The sequence below is a fragment of the Canis aureus genome, chromosome 6, assembly GCF_053574225.1.
Source record: "Canis aureus isolate CA01 chromosome 6, VMU_Caureus_v.1.0, whole genome shotgun sequence".
NCBI lineage: Eukaryota > Metazoa > Chordata > Mammalia > Carnivora > Canidae > Canis > Canis aureus.
The window spans coordinates 54,231,482-54,251,742 of NC_135616.1; the positions used below are offsets into that span (position 1 = coordinate 54,231,482).

General features: G+C 36.3%; 1 protein-coding gene across 7 annotated transcripts in view; it reads left to right on the top strand.

Moving 5' to 3' along the window:
- DNM3 (dynamin 3) overlaps positions 1 to 20,261 on the top strand; it is a 553,762-nt gene that overhangs the window by 221,668 nt on the left and 311,833 nt on the right. For all 7 annotated transcript variants that reach the window (XM_077901675.1, XM_077901673.1, XM_077901674.1 and 4 more), the window contains 2 exons: positions 3,041 to 3,127; positions 8,449 to 8,519. In XM_077901675.1, coding sequence (XP_077757801.1) covers positions 3,041 to 3,127; positions 8,449 to 8,519 — 158 coding nt within the window. The remainder of the gene's footprint in view (positions 1 to 3,040; positions 3,128 to 8,448; positions 8,520 to 20,261) is intronic.

Here is a 20,261-nt window from a genome sequence, read left to right on the forward strand (position 1 = left end):
CTGCCAAGGCCAGGAGATGGGAAGGTTCTTGGATGATTCTGATTCTTGGGATCCTCTTGCCACTTTGGCCTTTCTCTAACTTAATGATAGCTGCACACTAGCCTGGGGTCCTTCAGCTGTCAAGTACTTTGTTTCTGAATAAATATTTATAGTGCCACTCTTCAGTGTTGTAAAAATAACTTTCTGCTATCATCTATTTTCTAAACGCTGTTGAAGGCATGCGTCTCCTGCTTAGTAGACCACTATTACTTGGGCAGTCACTTTTCCACAAGAGTACGACTCTGTACTTGTGTGGCTATTATCAAAATCATGGGTGCACTGTTAGCTTAGGATGCCCTGCGTGCAGAGGAAAAACAATTGCTCTGGTAGCTCAGGGCAGGATAGTGATTTGGGTCAGATATACCACTCAGGTTTGCCCTAATCAAAAAGAATGATTTGTTTTGATCAGCTATCTCTTCTATACTGAAAATGCTTTACAGGCCTCACAAAAAATTACTTAACACTATTCTCAGAGTATGAATGGACTTCTGGTATGATAGAACTTTTCCTGGAGAATGCTTCCAAAACTTGAGTGGAAGCTCCATTTGTATCCTACAGTTATTCATGAAATAAGCTCTCAAATGAGCATACATCTCAGAATTTAGCTACGTGTCTCAGTAACGGGGCAATGGTTTGGTGATCTCATGGAGAGGCACTGGGCTGTGATTTTGGGGGTAATCAAGGCAGCCAAGTCTCTGTGCTTTTATTATGATGTTATACAAGCCCTCTATGGTCACTGTAGAAAAATTTGGAGACTATAGAGACATATGTAGAAAAAAATGGAAATTATGTATAATCCCATCATTCAAAGAGGTTATGCCTATGAAGATTTTGTAGTCTTTGTGTAGATCTTTTACTGTGTACAGACAATAGACTTGCAGCTTTAGGAGGCTTAATGTTTATATGTGATTTGTGATTATGATGGTTCCCATGAAAATTGCAGTTTGTTGTCTAGTTAAGAATATGTGCATCATGTATACTGTAAAGTTGATGTGTACAATGACCTTGTTTGACCACAGAGCAGCCTTATCTCAGGGTGGCCTAGTTCTAATTGCTTAAAAATCAGGAGAAATGTTAGGTGCTACAATATTACTCAAGAATTTTGAGATTTGTAAGGTCTCAGGCTATATCTTTGAAGGGTATCAAGGGTATATGGTAGCCTGTGACTATGTGTATGTGTGTGTTTGCTTGAATGTAATCACATTATATATTTAGTGCCTTGATTTTCTTCACTTAGTATTATAAAAACTTTACCATGTTATTATATATTATTTAGGAATTAGAATGAAAAATTAGGTATTGCATATTATTTGGATGGTTAATTGTATCCCATTAGTGGATCTACTTTAACTTTTATTTTATATTGTTAGAGACTTAAGTGGCTTAAAGAGTTTTGTTTATTCATTTGTCTTATTGTTGCTATTCCAAGTAATGCTGTGATGAATGTCCTTATTATTTTATCTCAGAATCCTGTGGAATAATTAGATCAACACATATATAATGGATGGTTTTAAGATTTTTTGGTACATATTGCCAAATTGCTTTCCAGAAAATTATTCTCATTGTCCCTTCCTCAGAAAATTTAAACTGTGCTAGTTTCAGGATACCCTCATCTGCATTAAGGCTTATGGAAATAATTAAAGCAGTTTGACAACATAATAGTTATTATCTTTCTTTTCATTTCTTTGGTCATTTGTGCAGTTTAATATTTTTCTTCTGCTTATTTATCATTAAACTTCTTTTTTTAATAAAGTCATATTGTTTGCCTGTTTTTATGAGATATTAGTGTTATTAATTTGTAAGTGCTTTAAATAAGAATTGCAAATAACCTTTGGTCTGTCCTAAGTCATGAATTTGCACCCTTCTCTCCGTTCTACTGCAGCCATCCCAGACCCAGTCACCATCATTTCCTATCTGAATTGCCTCAGGAGCCAAAATTCATAGCAGGCCTGCAAGGATCCCCCTGATCTGATCCCTGTTTGTGTTTCTAGCTTAACCATCAAACCATCCTCCTCACTCTCTGCTCTAATCTACCTTTGCTTCTTTTACCATTCATTGTTTCTGTTCCACATTGCCTTCACACGTGTTCCTATGCTAGACAGCTCCATTTCTGCCACAACTGTATAATTTTACCTGACTAAGCCCTTCTAGGTTAGGCCTCCTTAAGCCTCCTCATAGCATCCCATTCTTCTTCCTTACATTGAAAATAACTATGATTAATTCATTCCCTTTTGCAAATTAAATTTTTGACAATTATTAGCATAATTTAGATGGGATGAGTGATTGAAATGAATTATTTCTACAGTTTTGCCAAAAAGTATGTACACACAAAAACATCTGTTAGGAAAGAATTTTAAAAAAAGTTATCTCTGTGGTTCATGGAATGAATCATTCTCAAAGACTCGTGTATAAGATGATGGGCTCTGGAGTCTAAAAGCTTGGGTTGGAATCCAATTGGAATCCACCAATTCTGAGCTGTTTACTCTTGGGCAAGTTACTTAACTTCTCTGTGCTTTGCTTTCTTCCTCTATAAAATGGGGTTAATAATAAAATCTTTTATGATTGTTGTGGATTTTGAATAAGCTAATTCATGAGGTGTTTAGCACACAGCCTAGAATATGGTAAGTACTCTATAAATGTGAGTTATTTTTCTCTTTTTCATCCTCATTTCCATCTTTGTTATCTTTGAACTTTATTAAGTGCCAACTCTTTAGAGCATAGTACTAGATGGTATTTGGGTTTCTGGTTGTTGTTTTTTTTTTTTTTTTTTTCCTTCAGGAAATTTCTCTACTAGTTGTTTCCTATCATATAATATCGTTATTTTGATTATAGTTTGCAGAGCCCCTTCTGTCACTCTGCCATTCTTCTTTCGTATATTTTACTTTTGCTTCCAGATTTGTAATATGTACATTCTGTAAGATAACATAACTTATCATCTCTGCTTCTTTTTTTGCAGTATAACTTTTTGAGTATTAACACTCAGATCTGTTTCTCTTAACAGCTGGCAAACTTCCCCAGGCTCTGTGAGGAAACTGAAAGGATTGTAGCCAACCACATTCGTGAGCGAGAAGGGAAGACAAAAGACCAGGTGAGGGGAAGCTTCCGTGGTGGGCAGGGTCCTGGTAGGAAGTAGAAGGTTTCTCTAGGGCTGTCTTCTGGTGGCCTCCAACAGTTGGTCTGTGTCTGAATGGAAAAAAGTAGCTGAGAAACAACCACATATTTTTATTTTTATTTTTACTTATTTATGGATTTTATACATGTGTTGCTATGCTAACCTCTTGTGTATGTTAAACAAGTATAAAATCTTTAGAAAGATGATATTTCAAAAGCAGTAATAGGAATTGCATTACTTTTTCCTCAGTGCTCCATGGATCATCGTGTTTGCCCCTAGCATGTATACACCCCACTTTGAAACCAAGAATTCAGAAACATAGAACATTTTTTCTCTGAGCAGGGGTTCTTAACTTTTAATGGGCCCACAAATAGGTATCAGGATATTCATAAATTCCTAAAATGTTCTGCAGAATGTTTGGTGTTTTCGATTTCTTTTCTGAAATGCTTATCCATGAAACCTGTGATTGGAAAACAATGTTTAAGAACAGCACTTTTAAACATTTTTTAAAACATTTTTATTTAATAAATGTATATGGCTTGTAAGGAGTGGCCTTAAAATTATCTTCTAATCCTATTTAGTTCCATGAATTCAAAAGATTATTTTATGTAAAGATAAGTCATTAGAAAAAAGCTAAGGACTATGTGAAAATAATAAAAGCTTCTTAAATTTAGGTGGATTTTATTCTTATTTATAAAACATCATAATGGGAAGCACAAAGGTTTTCAAGTGCTCTTGGATTCCAGGACACAGCTGTGACAGCATGTAGAGGACACTGGACTCAGGCCATGTGTTCTCCACAAAATAACAGCATGTTCTTGTGAAAATCACTTCTCAGGACTGTTGTTTTCTCATGTACGACATTGGGATGTTGGTCTGTGTGATCTCAGAAGTCTCTAGAAGTTAGAATTCCAAGATTTTTGTGCTGCTTAGGTGATTTGGAAAGGCTGAGAGGGGGACCTAGGGGGGAAAAAAGGAGAAAGGCAAAATAGAAAAGTGAGACAAACTGCAGGGGGAGAGACACAGGCAACCTGCCCCAGAGGGTGCATGCAGAGAAGGGAAGGGGCGGGTGGGTGGGGGAGGGGTGGCAACAGAAAGTGAAGAGACTGAATGGAGGCCCAGTACATTGGAATATTTGTGACTCAGTAACAGCTTGCTCTCTGCTCCAGCTAAGGGATACATTGCTACTAATTTTTATCATTGTGCTTTGAAAGTTAATTGAACATTATTTATAGTTTGCACTTGTTTTCCAGCTTCCACACCCTTGGATAGCTACGATAGCCAAAAGAGGAAAAAATAGACTTTATGACTTAGTGGAGATAAACAAATCAATGTTAACTCATGGGCCAATGAAATGAAGTGTAGGGCCAGATATAAAATCCTGCCACCAGAAATTCCCCACACATCTAATGTCATAGCTGCTATTGGACCAAGAAAACTTAAATTCTAGTATCAGCTATACCCCTGACTTTAAGTCAGTAAGATAACTGTTTTAATTTAATATCTTTATAAAATTCAAAGGAAAATATGTCCTAACTCTTAGGGCATTTTACATTCCTCACCTAGGAATGTAAAAACAGTATTGGAGAAAAAGTAGTACAATTATTATAAATTATAAGCAATTGTTAACTTCTTCATCTTCATGTTTTAGAGTTTTTGCTTTACTAAAATGTTATACTGAAATTTAGCATTGTTGTTAAGACTGTAGGTTTCAAAAAAAAAAAGACTGTAGGTTTCGGTTCAGACTGCCTGAGTTTGAATCCAAGCTCTCTCATTACTTTTTGTGTAAATAACAAGGTACTCAACATTTTATATACTTCAGTTTCCTCATCTTAAAGTGGGGGTAACACCATTTGCTTCAACGTGGATGGAACTGGAGGGTATTATGCTGAGTGAAGTAAGTCAGTCGGAGAAGGACAAACATTATATGTTCTCATTCATTTGGGGAATATAAATAATAGTGAAAGGGAATATAAGGGAAGGGAGAAGAAATGTGTGGGAAATATCAGAAAGGGAGACAGAACGTAAAGACTGCTAAATCTGGGAAACGAACTAGGGGTGGTAGAAGGGGAGGAGGGCGGGGGGTGGGAGTGAATGGGTGACGGGCACTGGGTGTTATTCTGTATGTTAGTAAATTGAACACCAGTAAAAAATAAATTTAAAAAAAAAAGGAATAACTTGAAAAAAAATAAAAAAAAAAGTGGGGGTAACAATGATGGTTAACTCAAAGCCATTTTGTGAACATGAAATGAAACAATCCAAAAACAGCTCTTAGTTCTTCATTAATTTTAGTCGTTATCATCTTTTTTTCCTAAAGAGCTATGACACATAGTATCTTATGAGAAAGAATTGCCTTTTTCTGATTTCCAGAGAAATTGTCTTCCATCTGCCCCTCTGATGTAATGATGAATTCATCCCCCCAAGTGGGAGATAAGGGGATGGAGCAGGTGGCTCTCTCCTAAGTGATGTGACCATTTCAAATGGCCTAATCTGACAGTTAATCAGTCAACTCCTTGAAAAAGCTGGTGCTTGACGCCTGTAATGTAGACCTATGCAGCACAGTAGAAACATGCATGATCTTGATAATGTGAATATATCAGTTTGCGTAGATCTCACATATGAGTTCTGAACTCTGTTGCTTGGGGTCATATGATGCTTCTGAAGTAGCTGGTCAGAGAGGGGCCCATTTCCTCCAGCCTCTGTACCAGAAGTGCCTTGAAGTGTTCTTGCAGTTTTTTCAGTTTTTAAAAATTTTAAATAAATGATTACTAACCTCTGCTCTGGAAGCTTTGTAGGGAGAAATTCTTCAAAATTAAAAAATATGGGAAACCATAAACCTGTCTGTGAACTTTTTTCTAAAATGCATTTAAAAAAATCTATGTGAGTACCTATTATACCAGATGTTTCCATACATGTAATTGCATGTGAAAATGGCTGACTTTGTGGGTGATTACTGCTAGCAGAGGCAGCTTTACTTTTCTTTAACTAGATATTCAATAACTGTGGTTAAAAAGGCAGTGAGAAACTCTGAGAAAGTGAAAAAATGAGAAAAAAATGTACTATTTTCCTTTTCATCCCCCACATGCGACCTGGCTCTTTTCCTAGGATGAACACAGACTCCCAGTTTCCAGGAATATGAATGAGAGCAGCCATAGTTTTTATTTTTTTTCTACTTTTTTCCTATACTGTAGTCCAAGTTAATGTGGATGAACGGCCAAGATATTCATGACAGCCTTTGGCAATGTTGAGAATTATGTAGATATTTTGCTCTTTATGGTGGCAACAATTTATTTGTGCTTAAACATTATGGTTTATTGATACAGACTCCTGGCCAAGTGAATTTGGGAGTATGACATTTAACAAAATCTGGCTTCATTGTAGGGGGAATAGAGGCAATACCACAGATAATCTAATAATGATGATTCTTCCTAACTCTTTAGTTTTATTCATTAAGAGAAGAAATGAAATTGTATCTTATAATATGAAACTTTTTCATACAAGTATTATGTTATTGACCTATTAGTGCCTTTACCTTGACTTTATGTTTTGTAGTAGGGATGGATCTGGGGTGATCCATTTATTCTTTTTGTCAGGTCCCCTTGGGACTCACAGCAAGATTTGATCAGATGACCAGCTGAGATTAGCCATGAAAGCAAAGCCTCAGAGCTCATAGCTTTGGGTAGTGAAAGACAATAATAAGTGGCCATGAAATAATTATATGGTAATAAATTGCTCCCTTTAAAGTCTCCTTCATGGCTGGTAAAAATAATAAATTTATAGCCACAAATACTTAACTGGGTACCTACTGTGTATATCATGCTAAATTCTGGGCATAAAGTGGTCAAGTAAGCTTCCATGAAACTTGCTTGCAGTCTTGCAGGGAAGCAAATCAGAGAAATGAGGCTGGGAGGTGTGGAGACAGGGGGAGAAGCATACTCTCTGCTGAATAGGGAGCCTGATGTGGGGCTCCATCGGGGGTCTCTGGGATCATGATCTGAGCCAAAGAAGACATTTAACCAACAGAGCCACCCAGGTGCTCCCCCTTTTCTTAAGATTCTATTTGTTTGAAAGAGAGAGAGAGCAAGCATGAGTTGAGGGGGCGGACAGAGAGAGGGAAGCAGACTCCCTGCAGAGTGGGGAGCCCATAGGGTTTGATCCCAGGACCCTAGGATCATGGACTGAGCCAAAGGCAGCCGCTCAACCAACTGAGCCACATGCCCCATGGGCAGGGATTCTTAAGTATTTTTTTCTATCAACAAGTCTCAGCATTCTAGAAAGAAGGAACACAATTGGGAGAACAAAAGGAAACAGAGGAACTATATTTTGAATATTTCTGGAATAGAATTCTCTTTCTACAGTTTCTGGTTGGTTGTTCTACCCTCTCTTGTTCTAAGTTCTCTTATCTCCTATTTGAAGAATGTTTTCTACAGAGGGACTTTCCACATCTCTTATTTAGCGTTTATAAGCATCTTGTGATTAGAACATTTTCATATTTCGTGTTTACTGGAACATGCATTCAGTTCATTCCTTGACAAATCTTGATTGAACGTGCATGATGTTCTAGGCCCTGGAGATAGAGCAGTGGATATGGCAGATGGGGCCTGTATACTGAACAGGTAGATACTTATTATGTCAGCTGGTGGTAGTGCTACAAAGGAAAATAAGGCAGAGTAATAGGATATAAAGAGAGTGCTGTTAGATAGAATGGGCCAAGAGGTGATGAGGTGATCTCTTAGCAGAGAACTGAATGAAGTTTTGCTTTTGATAATGAAGCCTAGTGATCTCAAGGAAGTTTTCTATTTATTTGTATATTGCCTTTTTGAGTTGGTTGATAAGATGTTTCTTCTGCTTGCCTAGAAGGATCTTAAAGAGATACAAGAGAAGAGGAAAAACAAGAGGTGATATTGTTATTTCATGGCTAAAATACAGTGTCTACAGGAGCAGGAAGCTCTGAGCAGCTCCTCACTGATACACACTTGTCCTTTTGGACATTATGCCTACATTTTAGAAGATGAGAATAATTCTAGGTTCTATGTTAAATAGGCATAGAGTACCTGCCTATAAACTATAATACTTTGTCTTCATGGGGGACTCAGACTTTTGAGGTAGATTTTTAATTTCTGAATTTAGAGTGAAAATTATGAGTCTAATGAAAAGACTTAATGCAACTTTTCATTTTAACTGAAGACCTTTTTAAAAATTAAATGAAGATAAATAATTTGTGGGCAATTACTGAGTTTTGTGTTTGAGAATATTTACAATGCATTTTCACTGAAGTGTTTCTCTTTGACTTATAGGTACTATTATTGATTGACATCCAAGTCTCCTACATCAACACCAATCATGAAGATTTCATTGGGTTTGCAAAGTACGTGAAACACTTGATTGCTGCATGCATTCCTCCTGCTGATTTGTTGAGAATGCACATTGCAAATTTCTGCTACAACCATACTACTCTTGAGAGCACATTCTGTGTCAGGATTAACTCTGAGTCGACCATGTAGGAGGTCTGAACCTCACGGCCATGAGGCCATGTTTTCTCGATAACGTAGTTGGCTCTTTCATTGTGTGCCATGTGAAGTCATATGTGTCTTAGATATTCATTGTTTTTGGATGATGGTCTGCAGTTTGTACTTGAACTCTCATAGATAAGCAGTAACAGATGCACATTTAAAATATGTTTGGGAACACTTTCTCACATAAATTTGAAGTATCAAATGCAGTTCACAGGATACAAGCTATTTTAACATCCCTACATCATAATATAGAGGTCTGTTTTTTTTTTAAACTACCCTTTGTAAACTTAGATGGAATCTTTTTGGATGAACATGCTCTTTTCTATAAAGTGTGTATACTTTATTTATACTTGTCTATATATTGCTATTCTATCATACATGTATTCTGTTATATTCTAGTATTCTATTACTATATTCACAAATATTGTCATATACATATGCTTAGTTATTTAGGGTTGATTATTCATCATGTGACATTTTCAAGACCCCGAATTTACCATTTTTTCCTGGCCTTTAGTAGAATCAGTTTTTGTTCGCTTTTAAGGAATTTTGATTCTAACTCTAAAATATATTTGTGTCATATACATGGTTTCAAGTATATAAAACACAGTCTATTTTATATAAAATACAAAGTAAAGGGGCCTATGTGCTATTACTATATAGTCAAGAACAGGGACAAATAGAAAAATATAATAACAAAATGTAAAACAAATTTATCTAATTACACTCTGACTTAGAAGTAACAGATATGTAGGTCATGTAAGCTAAACCAAACAGTGGCTTGAGGAATTTATAGGCATGTATTAGGGAGCAAAGGCCCAATTATCCAAAAGAAAATGGTCTCATTCTAAACTTGGCTGTGATCATGATGGCTTAACCAAGGGTGTATTATATTTTGTATCCATCGTGTGGTAGATTCGTTTTCCTCAACTATTTCTGTAACCTATGTGTAAAGTTGTTAGAACACAGTGATGAATATGTTCCTTTGGCCAGTTGTCTTTTTAGCCACACTACCCACTCCAACTTCTAGATAGGTGTTTTCTCACAGGCATTTCATATAGACCTGCTCCCCTCTCTTTTAGCCCCTGTGGCTCTCACCAAGTGCAGTGCTCATTTCCTTACACAAAATCACAGTAGGAAGAAACCTAGACTCTGATACATCTCTCTATCCTGGCCTTGGAAGGGGGGATTTGAGAATTTCTGCCCAGTCTCCAGCACACTCAGTGAACTCCATGTGGCTGGTGCCAAGCACTACACTTGTTGCTATTGGGGAAAATATATAAGAAAAAGAAAAAAATATGTTTTTGTCTTGAGGAGCTTGCCTAATAATCGAAAAGTAGAGAGAAACACATGTAAAAAGTTAAGCCAACACGTTCTCCATTTACTTCACTTGCTTCTTTGAGGAATTTAAAAGAACAACAAATCCTTGAGCCATTTGAAATAACAGGAATGCTGCCTTTAATGTTGATTTTTATTGGTTACAAATGCCTGTTAGTTTCTTATAAAAATGTAGCAGATGTAGATGTAAACTTGACACTATAGCTTAAAAGTGGAAAGGATGTTGCAATGTTGCCCTGTTGTGGTACCTGATTCGAGGAAGCAAAAATCATAAGGAATTTGGAGGGATTCACGATTCTTTGAACAAGTTTTGTAATCAGTGCTACAATTTCATCTCATCCGTATAGTCAGTCTTCTTGAAACTTTCCCCCCTTATCCATTTATCTATTTATTTATTTATTTGTTTGTTTGTTTTTAAAGATTTATTTATTTTAGAGAGATTATTTTAGAGAGAGATCACGTGTGAACGCAGGAGGGTAGGTTGGGGTAGGGGAGGAAGAAAAGAGAGAATTCAAGCAGATTCCCTGGAGTGTGGAGCCTGATGTGGGACTTGATTTCATGACCCTCAGATCATGACCTGAGCCAAAACCGCTTTGGTTGTTCAACTAGCTGAATCACCCAGGTGCCCCATACTCTTATTTATTTTTAAAGATAAATGGTCTAGAGTTACAATATTTTCTATGTCATAAACTGTTCACTATTATATTGACTAGGTTTCCAACAGCATATAATTTTGCAAATGTAAATACTTTCAAACTCAACTTTTTGATGCAGTCTCTCTGTAATCCAGGTGACTGCCCCATTTTCCCAGCAGTGAGATAGGCTTGAACCTTTATGATGTTGAGGGAGAAAAAAGAAGCATTGTTCAAACTGCTTTAGGCACCTAGCAACTATGCACATTTTTCATCTAATTTAAACTGCACATCTCAACTTTCTTTTAAAGGACTAGCCTAAGAGTCAGCAGTCTGGATAATTTTTCCAGGATTTGTCACTGGTGAGCTTTGGGTTTTGGCAAGTCATTTAGCCTTTCTGTATCTCAGTTTACTGCTCTATCAAATGGAATAATAAATAATCCCTGTCTTGTGTACCTTTCAGGATTGTTGGAAGATCAAATTAATGAAGTTATGGGAAAGTGCTTTTGAAAACTGTGGTGTAGTCTATAAAAGTGAGAAAGTGCCCCCCCTCCACACACACACAGATCCACAGAGGAATTTGATTACTTTAGGTGTACCATTTTACTTTGTTATGAAATTTATCATGATTGGAGTATGATTGCCACTGGAAAATTTTTTTAGTTGCTGATATTATCTCTAAACACGACTCAGAGGTGAATGTTCTTTCCATTTGTATGCTGAGTTGGAGTACATTTCAGTGTGACATGGGACAATTATAAATATGAAGAAATGTTCATTTCAAAATCACTTAAGGGGTTGTGGTATTTTTTTTGTGCTTTTAAAAATTAAAAAAATATGGTTGTAGCTATAAATTTTAAAGTTGGCAGGAATGCTGTTTCCATCAAAGAAGAAAAGTCAAGCCATATTTGAAGACAATTATGTAAGTATTTTTAAGTTCCAAAGATAGAAAATTAAGGTCTGGAGTTGAGGAAAATAAGCATTTATTTCATGAGATATTTAGAGAGTTGCCAAAAAAGGGGATCCACCTCTCAGATTTATAGGATGTTGATGGACATAGCATTTTACACACATATATATTTTTTTCAATTGGGATGACATTTTAGGGATCCCTGAGTGGCTCAGTGGTTGAGCGTCTGCCTTTAGCTCAGGGCGTGATCCCGGGATCTGGGATCGAGTTCCACATTGGGCTCCCTGCATGGAGCCTGCTTCTCCCTCGGCCTGTGTCTCTGCCTCTCTCTCTCTCTCTCTCTGTTTCTCTCATGAATAAGTAAATAAAATCTTTTTAAAAGGTTGGGATAACTTTTCTTAAAATTAAAAAAAAAAAAGAAAACAAATTGCTAAAATTAGATTAACAGAATATTAATTCTCAGAGTAGTGCCCAGACTTCCTCTTTCTGCTGTAGGCCTTACTCTGCCATGCTGAATGTGTGGAATTTTTTTTCATCTCCCAGCTATTTGTCAAACATGGACCGTAAAATATGTACCATGTGTAATGTATCCAAGTAAGCACTGCTGTAGGCTTGCTTTGGAATTTCCTGATTTTTGAAAGCTTGATCTTTATATTATAGTTTCTGAATCTAAAAGTCCAATATTTCAGAAGAAAACATCAACTTACCTCAGGACTTAAGGATTTTAATTGATTATCTCTGTTGAAAAAAAAAAACCAACCCTACATTCTTTTTTTTTTTTTTTTTTACACAATACTAGGTTTTGTTATTTAAGAAAACAAAAGCTACTCCAATTGTTCTTTTATTCACTTCCCCTCTTTCTCTGTAACCCTGCTATATTTGAATAGAAAGGCAAGCTTGTTAGCTGAATGCCTTGGAAAGTGAACTTTCATATTTCTTGTGCTCTTCTTCATTTGTTTCATGGGCACAATTTGCCTTCCGTCTATAACCTATACAGTCCAATTGTTTAAAAGAAAAATAGGCTCTAGATATAGACCATCAACAGTAATATCTCTATGCTGTGAGTGGCAGACCAAGTCCGTTTTTCAATCTGCTGGGTAGGTCTCAGCACCTGTTTTCTCATAGTTGAAAGTGTGCAGATTTCAGTTCCTTATTATATGAGTACCAGGAAAATTCTATTGGTTGTAATATTCATGGTATCTCTTTTCTGATCCTCTGGAGTGCCTTTGTTGCCACTTAAAAAAAGATTTTATTAATTTATTTGATAGAGAAAGAGTAAGAGCAAGCACAAGCGGTGGGGGGGCAGCAAAGGGAGAGGGAGAAGCAGGCTTCCAACAAACAAGGAAGCCCAATGTGGGATTATGACCTGAGCTGAAGGCAGATGCCTAACTGACTGAGCCACTCAGGTACCCCTGTTGCCATTTTATTAAAGGTGGTGGTATATGGAAACCTTGGCATCAAATTCCAGAGCAATGTGTTTTTTTCCCTTTTTTTTCCTAATACATAATTATATTATATCATAAGGGTGTTTTTAGTTCCTATTCTTTAACACAAAAATGTTCTCTCTCTTATGGAATCAAATTTTGGGTATTATAACAAGATTGATGATTCTTTTGACTCATATACAAATTCAGGAATTAAATGCTTGGTTGCTTTACTGGGACTGGTATCAAGTAGAAATACAGGGTTGAACAACTTGCAAGGGCATCATTAATATCACCTATTAAAAAAATCACCTATTCAAATAAGTTATGAATTCTAATGTTTTAAGCACCATTTTAAAAATCAGCAGACTTCTACTTTTCTCTTTCATTCTCAAATCTGTTATTTTGAACATTATCTTCATCTCTGAAGTGGATCTTAGAAGGTGAGTCATCCTTCTTTGATAGGCCCCCAAATCCTGGAGGATTTTCTTGCGTAATATTTAGCCTGTGACTTCACTGAAGATCTTGCAGGGGGAATTGACATTATGTAGTTTTTTTTCCCTTTTGGCTTCAATCTGATTAGATGGAGCCAAGCTGGGATGTGATAAGCTGTACTCTTGGGACTCTTGGCAAGTGTTCATAATCTTCTTGGGGTAGTATAAAAGGACATTCTGAAAGAGCTTAACTTAATTCCAGAGCAGTGCTGTCCAGTAGAACTTTCCGAAGGGATGGAATAATTTATAATCTGTGCTGTCCAATACAGTAGCCACCAGCCACATGTATCTATTGAGTAGCTTAAATGTGGCCTACAAAACAAAAGAAAAGAAATGAAAGTTAAATTAAATTTTAATTAAAATGTTGATTTAAATAGCCACATTTGGCTACCAGTAACTGTATTGAACAGCAGAGTTCTAGAGTATGGTGAGTCCAGCTGACTGCTGTGAGTCCTTCATTGGTAACAGCTTGGTGGTGACCTACAATAGTGGCTACTAGAAGAGGAAAAGGAGATAACTTTGTTAGCTGCTGCTAAGCAAACCCCGAGGCTTAGGAATATGCAGTCAACTCTTGAATTGCTCTATCACCAAAGGATCATAAAGGGCTTTTTCCTTATACTGCCTTAAGTCTGTATGTTGCCATTTTGCTGGTTTTTTCTCTATCATGGTTACTATTAAAGTTAAATTGATTTCCAAGTCTCTTCTACAAACTAAACATAGTAGTGGAGGGTGAGGCACACCCTAATGTCTGCTGTGGAATCTGCATCTCTGAGGGACTCCATTTCCTTGATTTATTTGAGCCCTCTATGAGTTGATGTAGAGTCAACATTTAGATTTCCCTTTTTTTCTTTCTCACGTCTCTTTCACTTTTCAGCCCACTGCAGTCTTGTTTCTGCCACATTACTGTACTGAGACTGCTTTTGGTTGAGACAAAACAGCTGATCCAATGGGCAATTCTGAGTCTTCCATTTTATACCATAACCATGTCTTGTTGAGCACTGCCCTTTACTTCAGCACTGCTCAACTATCTCCTGGCTTTCCTCTTTTTCTTCTAGCCGCTCCTCAGTTTTATTTGGAGCTCTTCATCCTCCAAACATGGCTTAAAAACTGTTTTTTTTTTTTTTTTAAATCACGATTCTTTCATAGATCCTCTTTTCTCACTTACTGCACTGTCCCTGACCAATAACTCCCATTGTAATGGTTGCAGTTACCCCCTTTATCTAATGATTCTAAACCTAGACATCCATTCCAGAACTTTTTCCTAGACTGTATACCATATTCTATTACATACTAGGCATCTCTACTTGTATATCCTGTGGAAACCACAACCAAATATTCCTAAATTAAACTCATCATGTGGTCTTAGAATTTAGTCCTCTCCATTGTTCCCTCTCTCTGTGGATGGAAACTCCCAGTTGTTCACACCAGGAACCTGAGCATCATTCTCTATTCTTTCTTCCCCTCATCTTTGTTTCCCTCCATCTTTATCCAGTCCATTTGATTCTACCTCTATAATATTTTTTGAATTTGTCTATTTCTTCCTGTCATCATTAAGACTACTAAAGTTAGTCTTCCTTTGCCTGGGTTACTATAGCAGTCTCCCTGCCTCTCGGTATGTTCATTCTCATTCCTTTTGGGATTCCCTATTACTTTCAGAATAAAGTCTAAACTCATTAGTGTGGTTTTCAAGGTCCCGTGGAGTCTGTCTTCTGCTTACCTCTTCAGGCTATTCTATCATCATTGTTTTTCTCTGGCCCATCCCCTAGCCCCTATCTTCTGGTCAGACTGACCACTTTTGCATCTCCCTCAAGGTACCACACTCTTTTTTTTTTTTTTAAGATTCTATTTATTTATTAATTGGAGACATAGGCAAGGGGAGAAGCTGGCTCCCTCTGGGCAGCCTGATGCAGGACTCAATCCCAGGACTCTGGGCAGATGCTCAACCGCTGAGCCACCCGGGTGCCCCAATGTACCATACTCTTGCTGCAGCACATGTCTATGGCACACTTTTTTATATTATTTAAATTTCTTATGGCAGATAAATATTAATAATCTAGTTAAAAATAACCTTGGTATCAAAATATAATTTCATGAATATTTCTTTTTTTAAAAAGATTTGATTTATTTGAGAGTGAAAGAGAGAGAGCACAGAGGGAGAAGTAGATTCTCTGCTGAGCAGAAAGCCTGACATGGGGCTGGATCCTAGGACCCTGAGCCAAAGGCAGACACTTAACCAACTGAGTCACCCAGGCACCACATACTTTCATAAATATCTCTTAAGAAACTACTATAAACACTGTGCTGGGTAATTCCAGTGGTAAGAGAGGGAAAGATACCCAGATTAATGCAACACATCATCAGCCATCAAGGAGCAGACATAGTTGGAGGGAGTTAGAGATCTGCCTATAACAAGGTCCTGTTTGTATAATACAGGCACAGACGAAGAGCTTTGGGAGTTCATGGGAAAGAGAGATAATTGGAGATTTCTAAGAAGGCATAATCCAGAAATGGTACTCGATTGACTCTGAAAGCTGAGCAGGACTCCAGCAGTCAGAAGGAGGGGATCTAGGCTGGCTGTTTCCTATCTTCCCTGCTTCAGAGTCAATACTACCCATTTCAGGGAGGTAATTTTACTAAAACATTGCTTTGATCATGTCATTTGCTGGCTCAGAAACTTTGAATACTTTTTGCTGCCTCTAATATAGTGGCCAAATTCTTCATAATTGGCCTCAACATACAGTTATTGTACTAGATGGCTTTTAAGGTCATTTTACAAACCTGAGTCTATGATTATATAATTTTGCCGTAATAGTTTTACTTTCCACAACTTCTCTACATGCCTCATTTTTTCTACCTCCTGGCTTTGCTAATACTACCCTATTCTCTTGGAATGCAGTTGCTTGTCTTCCTTTATTAAAGTTTAACCTCTTTTCAAGTTTTCTGTGAAAATCTCAGATCACATCAGACCAAAATAATCTTTCTTTTCTCTGAACATACAGACCAATTACTATGTATAGGACTTATTTGAAAATGGACACACACCTCCTTGGCATGCACTTGTTATTTGAATCTCTTATTGTGTGTGCACATGGACAAGGATAGAAACCAATATGTAAAAAAAATTTTTGAGCTAAAAGATAATACAGATTTTCTTCTTTGAATGAATTCAGTTGTGCTCTTATTTTTACAAAATTTTAAACCTCTTATATACTTTTAAAATCATTAAGTCTCAGAAAATTAAACTAAATAAACCTCATTTAGTTTTATGTGTGTTAGAGCTTTAGCAAAGCCTTCCACAGTGACTTGCGTGTAATAGAAATTTATACAATTAAGAACAAACACAGAATAAGAAGATATAAGGTAATTATATCCTACATTTGGAATAAAAGCACCTTATTTTTTAGCTTTCTGTTATATCCTCACATATTTATTTTCATAGAGCTTATTTTTTCTATGTTGTGTTTTGTGTATATTTCTCACTACCTACACTGGGTAAATTGGAGGCTTCTGATGACAAGGATGATACGTTATTTGTGTTTATATCTTCTACAGAGTGTCTTGCAGATAACTGGTGCCCTAAAATTTTTGACTTATATCAGGGTAAAGCATTATATATAGGTATATTTTCAATGTTGTGGTTATAACCAACCAAGTACCTATCACCAAGAATATGTCCAAAGGCTCAAGATAACTTGCAGGTCCTTACATGGTTTCTCATGATTACGTTTTAATTTGTATCTGTATTTTTAAATTTAACTTAATTTATTTTCTTAGTTTATTTTTAGTAAATTCTTTTCTTTTTTTAATTTTTTATTTTATTTTATTTATTTATGATAGGCACACAGTGAGAGAGAGAGAGAGGCAGAGACACAGGCAGAGGGAGAAGCAGGCTCCATGCACCGGGAGCCCGACGTGGGATTCGATCCCTGGTCTCCAGGATCGCGCCCTGGGCCAAAGGCAGGCGCTAAATCGCTGCGCCACCCAGGGATCCCTCTTAGTTTATTTTTAAAAATTCAAGTATAATTAGCATACAGTGTTAAATTCTTTAAAAAAATTCCTTTCAAGTGTATAGTATAATGATTCAACAATTCTATATATTTCTCATTGCTCATCAAGATAAGTACCCTTAATCCCTTTTATCTATTTCACTCATCCCCCACCAACCTCCCCTCTGGCAACCACCAGTTGGTTCTCTGTATTTAAGAATGTTTTATTGTCTCTTTTATCTTTGTTCATTTGTTTTGTTTCTTAATTCCACATATGAGTGAAATCATTTAGTACTTGTCTTTCTCTGATTTATTTCAGTTAGAATAATAACTTTCGAGGTCCATCTGTGTTGTTGCAAATGGCAAGATTTCATTCTTTTTAAAGGCTGAGTAATAATCCATAGTGTGTGTGTGTGTGTGTGTGTGTGTGTGTACATATACTAAATCTTTAGCCATACATCTATAGATGGACACATGGGTTGCTTGCATATCTTGGCTATTGTAAATAATGCTGAAATAAACATAAAAGTGCATATATCCTTTAAATTGTTTTCATTTTTGTTGGGTAAATACCCTTTAATGGGATTACTGGATCATATGGTAATTCTATTTTAAATTTTTTGAGGAACTTCCATACTGTTTTCCTCAGCGGCTGCACCAGGTTACATTCCCACCAGCAGTGCATGAGGTTTCCTTTTTCTTTTCATCTTTGCCAACACTTGTTATTTCTTCTGTTTTTTATTTTATCCATTCTGACAGGTGTGGGTGATATCATATTGTGGTTTTGATTAGCATTTCCCTGATGATTAGTTATTTTGAAAATCTTTTTATGTGTCCTTTGGCTATCTCTATATCTTCTTTGGAAAAATGTCTAATCAGGTCTTCTGCCCTTTTAAAAATTGGATTATTTGGATTATTGGATTATTATTGGTTTTTGGGTGTTGAGTTGTATAAGTTCCTTTATATATTTTGTATATGTACCTATAATTGAATATATCATTTGCAATATGTCCTCCTATTCAGTAGTTTTTCTTTTCATTTGTTGATGATTTCCTTTGCTCTGCAGAAGCTTTTTATTTTGGCATAGTCCCAATAGTTTAATTTTGCCTTTGTGTCCCTTGCCAAAGGAGACATATCTAGAAAATATGTTTCTATGGTAGATGTCAAAGAAATTAGCACCTATGTTTTTTTTCTAGGAATTATATGGTTTCAAGTCTCACAGTTAGGTATTTAAACCATTTTGAGTTTATTTTTGTGTATGATGTAAGAAAGTGATCCAGTTTCATTCTTTTGCCTGCAGCTGTCTAGTTTTCCCAATGCTATTTGTCAAAGAAACTATCTTTTTTCCCATTGTAAATTCTTGTCTCCTTTGTTATAGATCAGTTAACCATAAAAACATAGGTTTATTTCTGGCCTCTCTTTTCTGTTCCAGTGATATATGTGTCTGTTTTTGTGCCTGTCCCATACTGTTTTGATGATTACAACTTTGTAGTGTATCTTAAGACCTAGGATTGTGACACTTTCATCTTTCTTTCTCTTTCTCAAGATTGCTTTGGCTATTTGGAGTCTTTTGTTATTTCATACAAGTGTTAGTAATATTTGTTCTAGTTATGTGAAAAATGCTGCTGATATTTTGATAGGGATTGCATGAAATGTGTAGATTACTTTGGGTAGTATGGACATTTAAACAATATTGGTTCTTCTGATCCATGAGCATCACTGTGGTTAAGTTTATTACTATATTTGAGAGCAGGGGGTAAGGGCAGATGGAGAGAAAGAATCATGCACAGGCTCCATGCCCAGCACAGAGCCTGATACAGGCCTCCATCCCATGACCCTGAACTTATGACCTGAACTGAAATCAAGGGTCAGATGCTTAACCAACTTGAGCCATCTAGGCACCTCCAGTATTTTATTCTTTTTGGTTCAATTGTAAATGATGTAAATTGTAAATGTTTTCTTAATTTCTCTTTTTTGCCATTTCATTATTAGTGTATAGAAACACAACAAATTTTCACATATTAACTTTTTATCCCAAGTCTATTGAATTTGTGTATTAGTTCTAGTAGTTTTTTTGTGGATTCTTTAAGGTTTTCTATATATAGTATCATGTCATCTGCCAATAATGACAGCTTTACTTCCTCCTTACCAATCTGGATGGCTTTTACTTCCTTTTCTTGTCTGATTGCTGTGGTTCAAACTTCCAGTACTATGTTGAACAAAAGTGATGAGAGTGGACATCCTGATCTTGTTCCTGCTTTTAGAGGAGGAGCTCTTGGTTTTTCACCATTGACTATAATGTTAGCTGTGTGTTTTTCATATTAGGACTTTATTACGTTGAGGTATATTCCCTCTAAACCTACCTTGTTGAGAGGTTTTTTATTATGAATGGATGTTGTAGTTTGTCAGATGCTTTTTCTGCATCTAGTGAGGTGATTATACGGTTTATCTCTTTTCTCTTGTCAATGTGATGTAGCACGTCGAATGATTTGTGAATACTGAACTACCTTTGCATCCCTGAAATAGATAAATCCTGCTTCATCATGGTGAATGATTTTTTTAAATGTATTGTTGGATTTGATTTGCTAATATTTTTTTGAGGATTTCTGCATCTATGTTCATCAAAGATATTGGCCTGTAGTATTCTTTTTTGTAGTATTTTTATCTGGTTTTAGTATCAGGATAATGCTGGCCTCAGAATAAATTTGGATGCTTTCCTTCCTCCTCTATTATTTGGAATATTTTGAGAAGAATAGGTATTAATTCTACTTTAAATGTTTGGTAGAATTCACCTGTGAAGCCATCTGGTC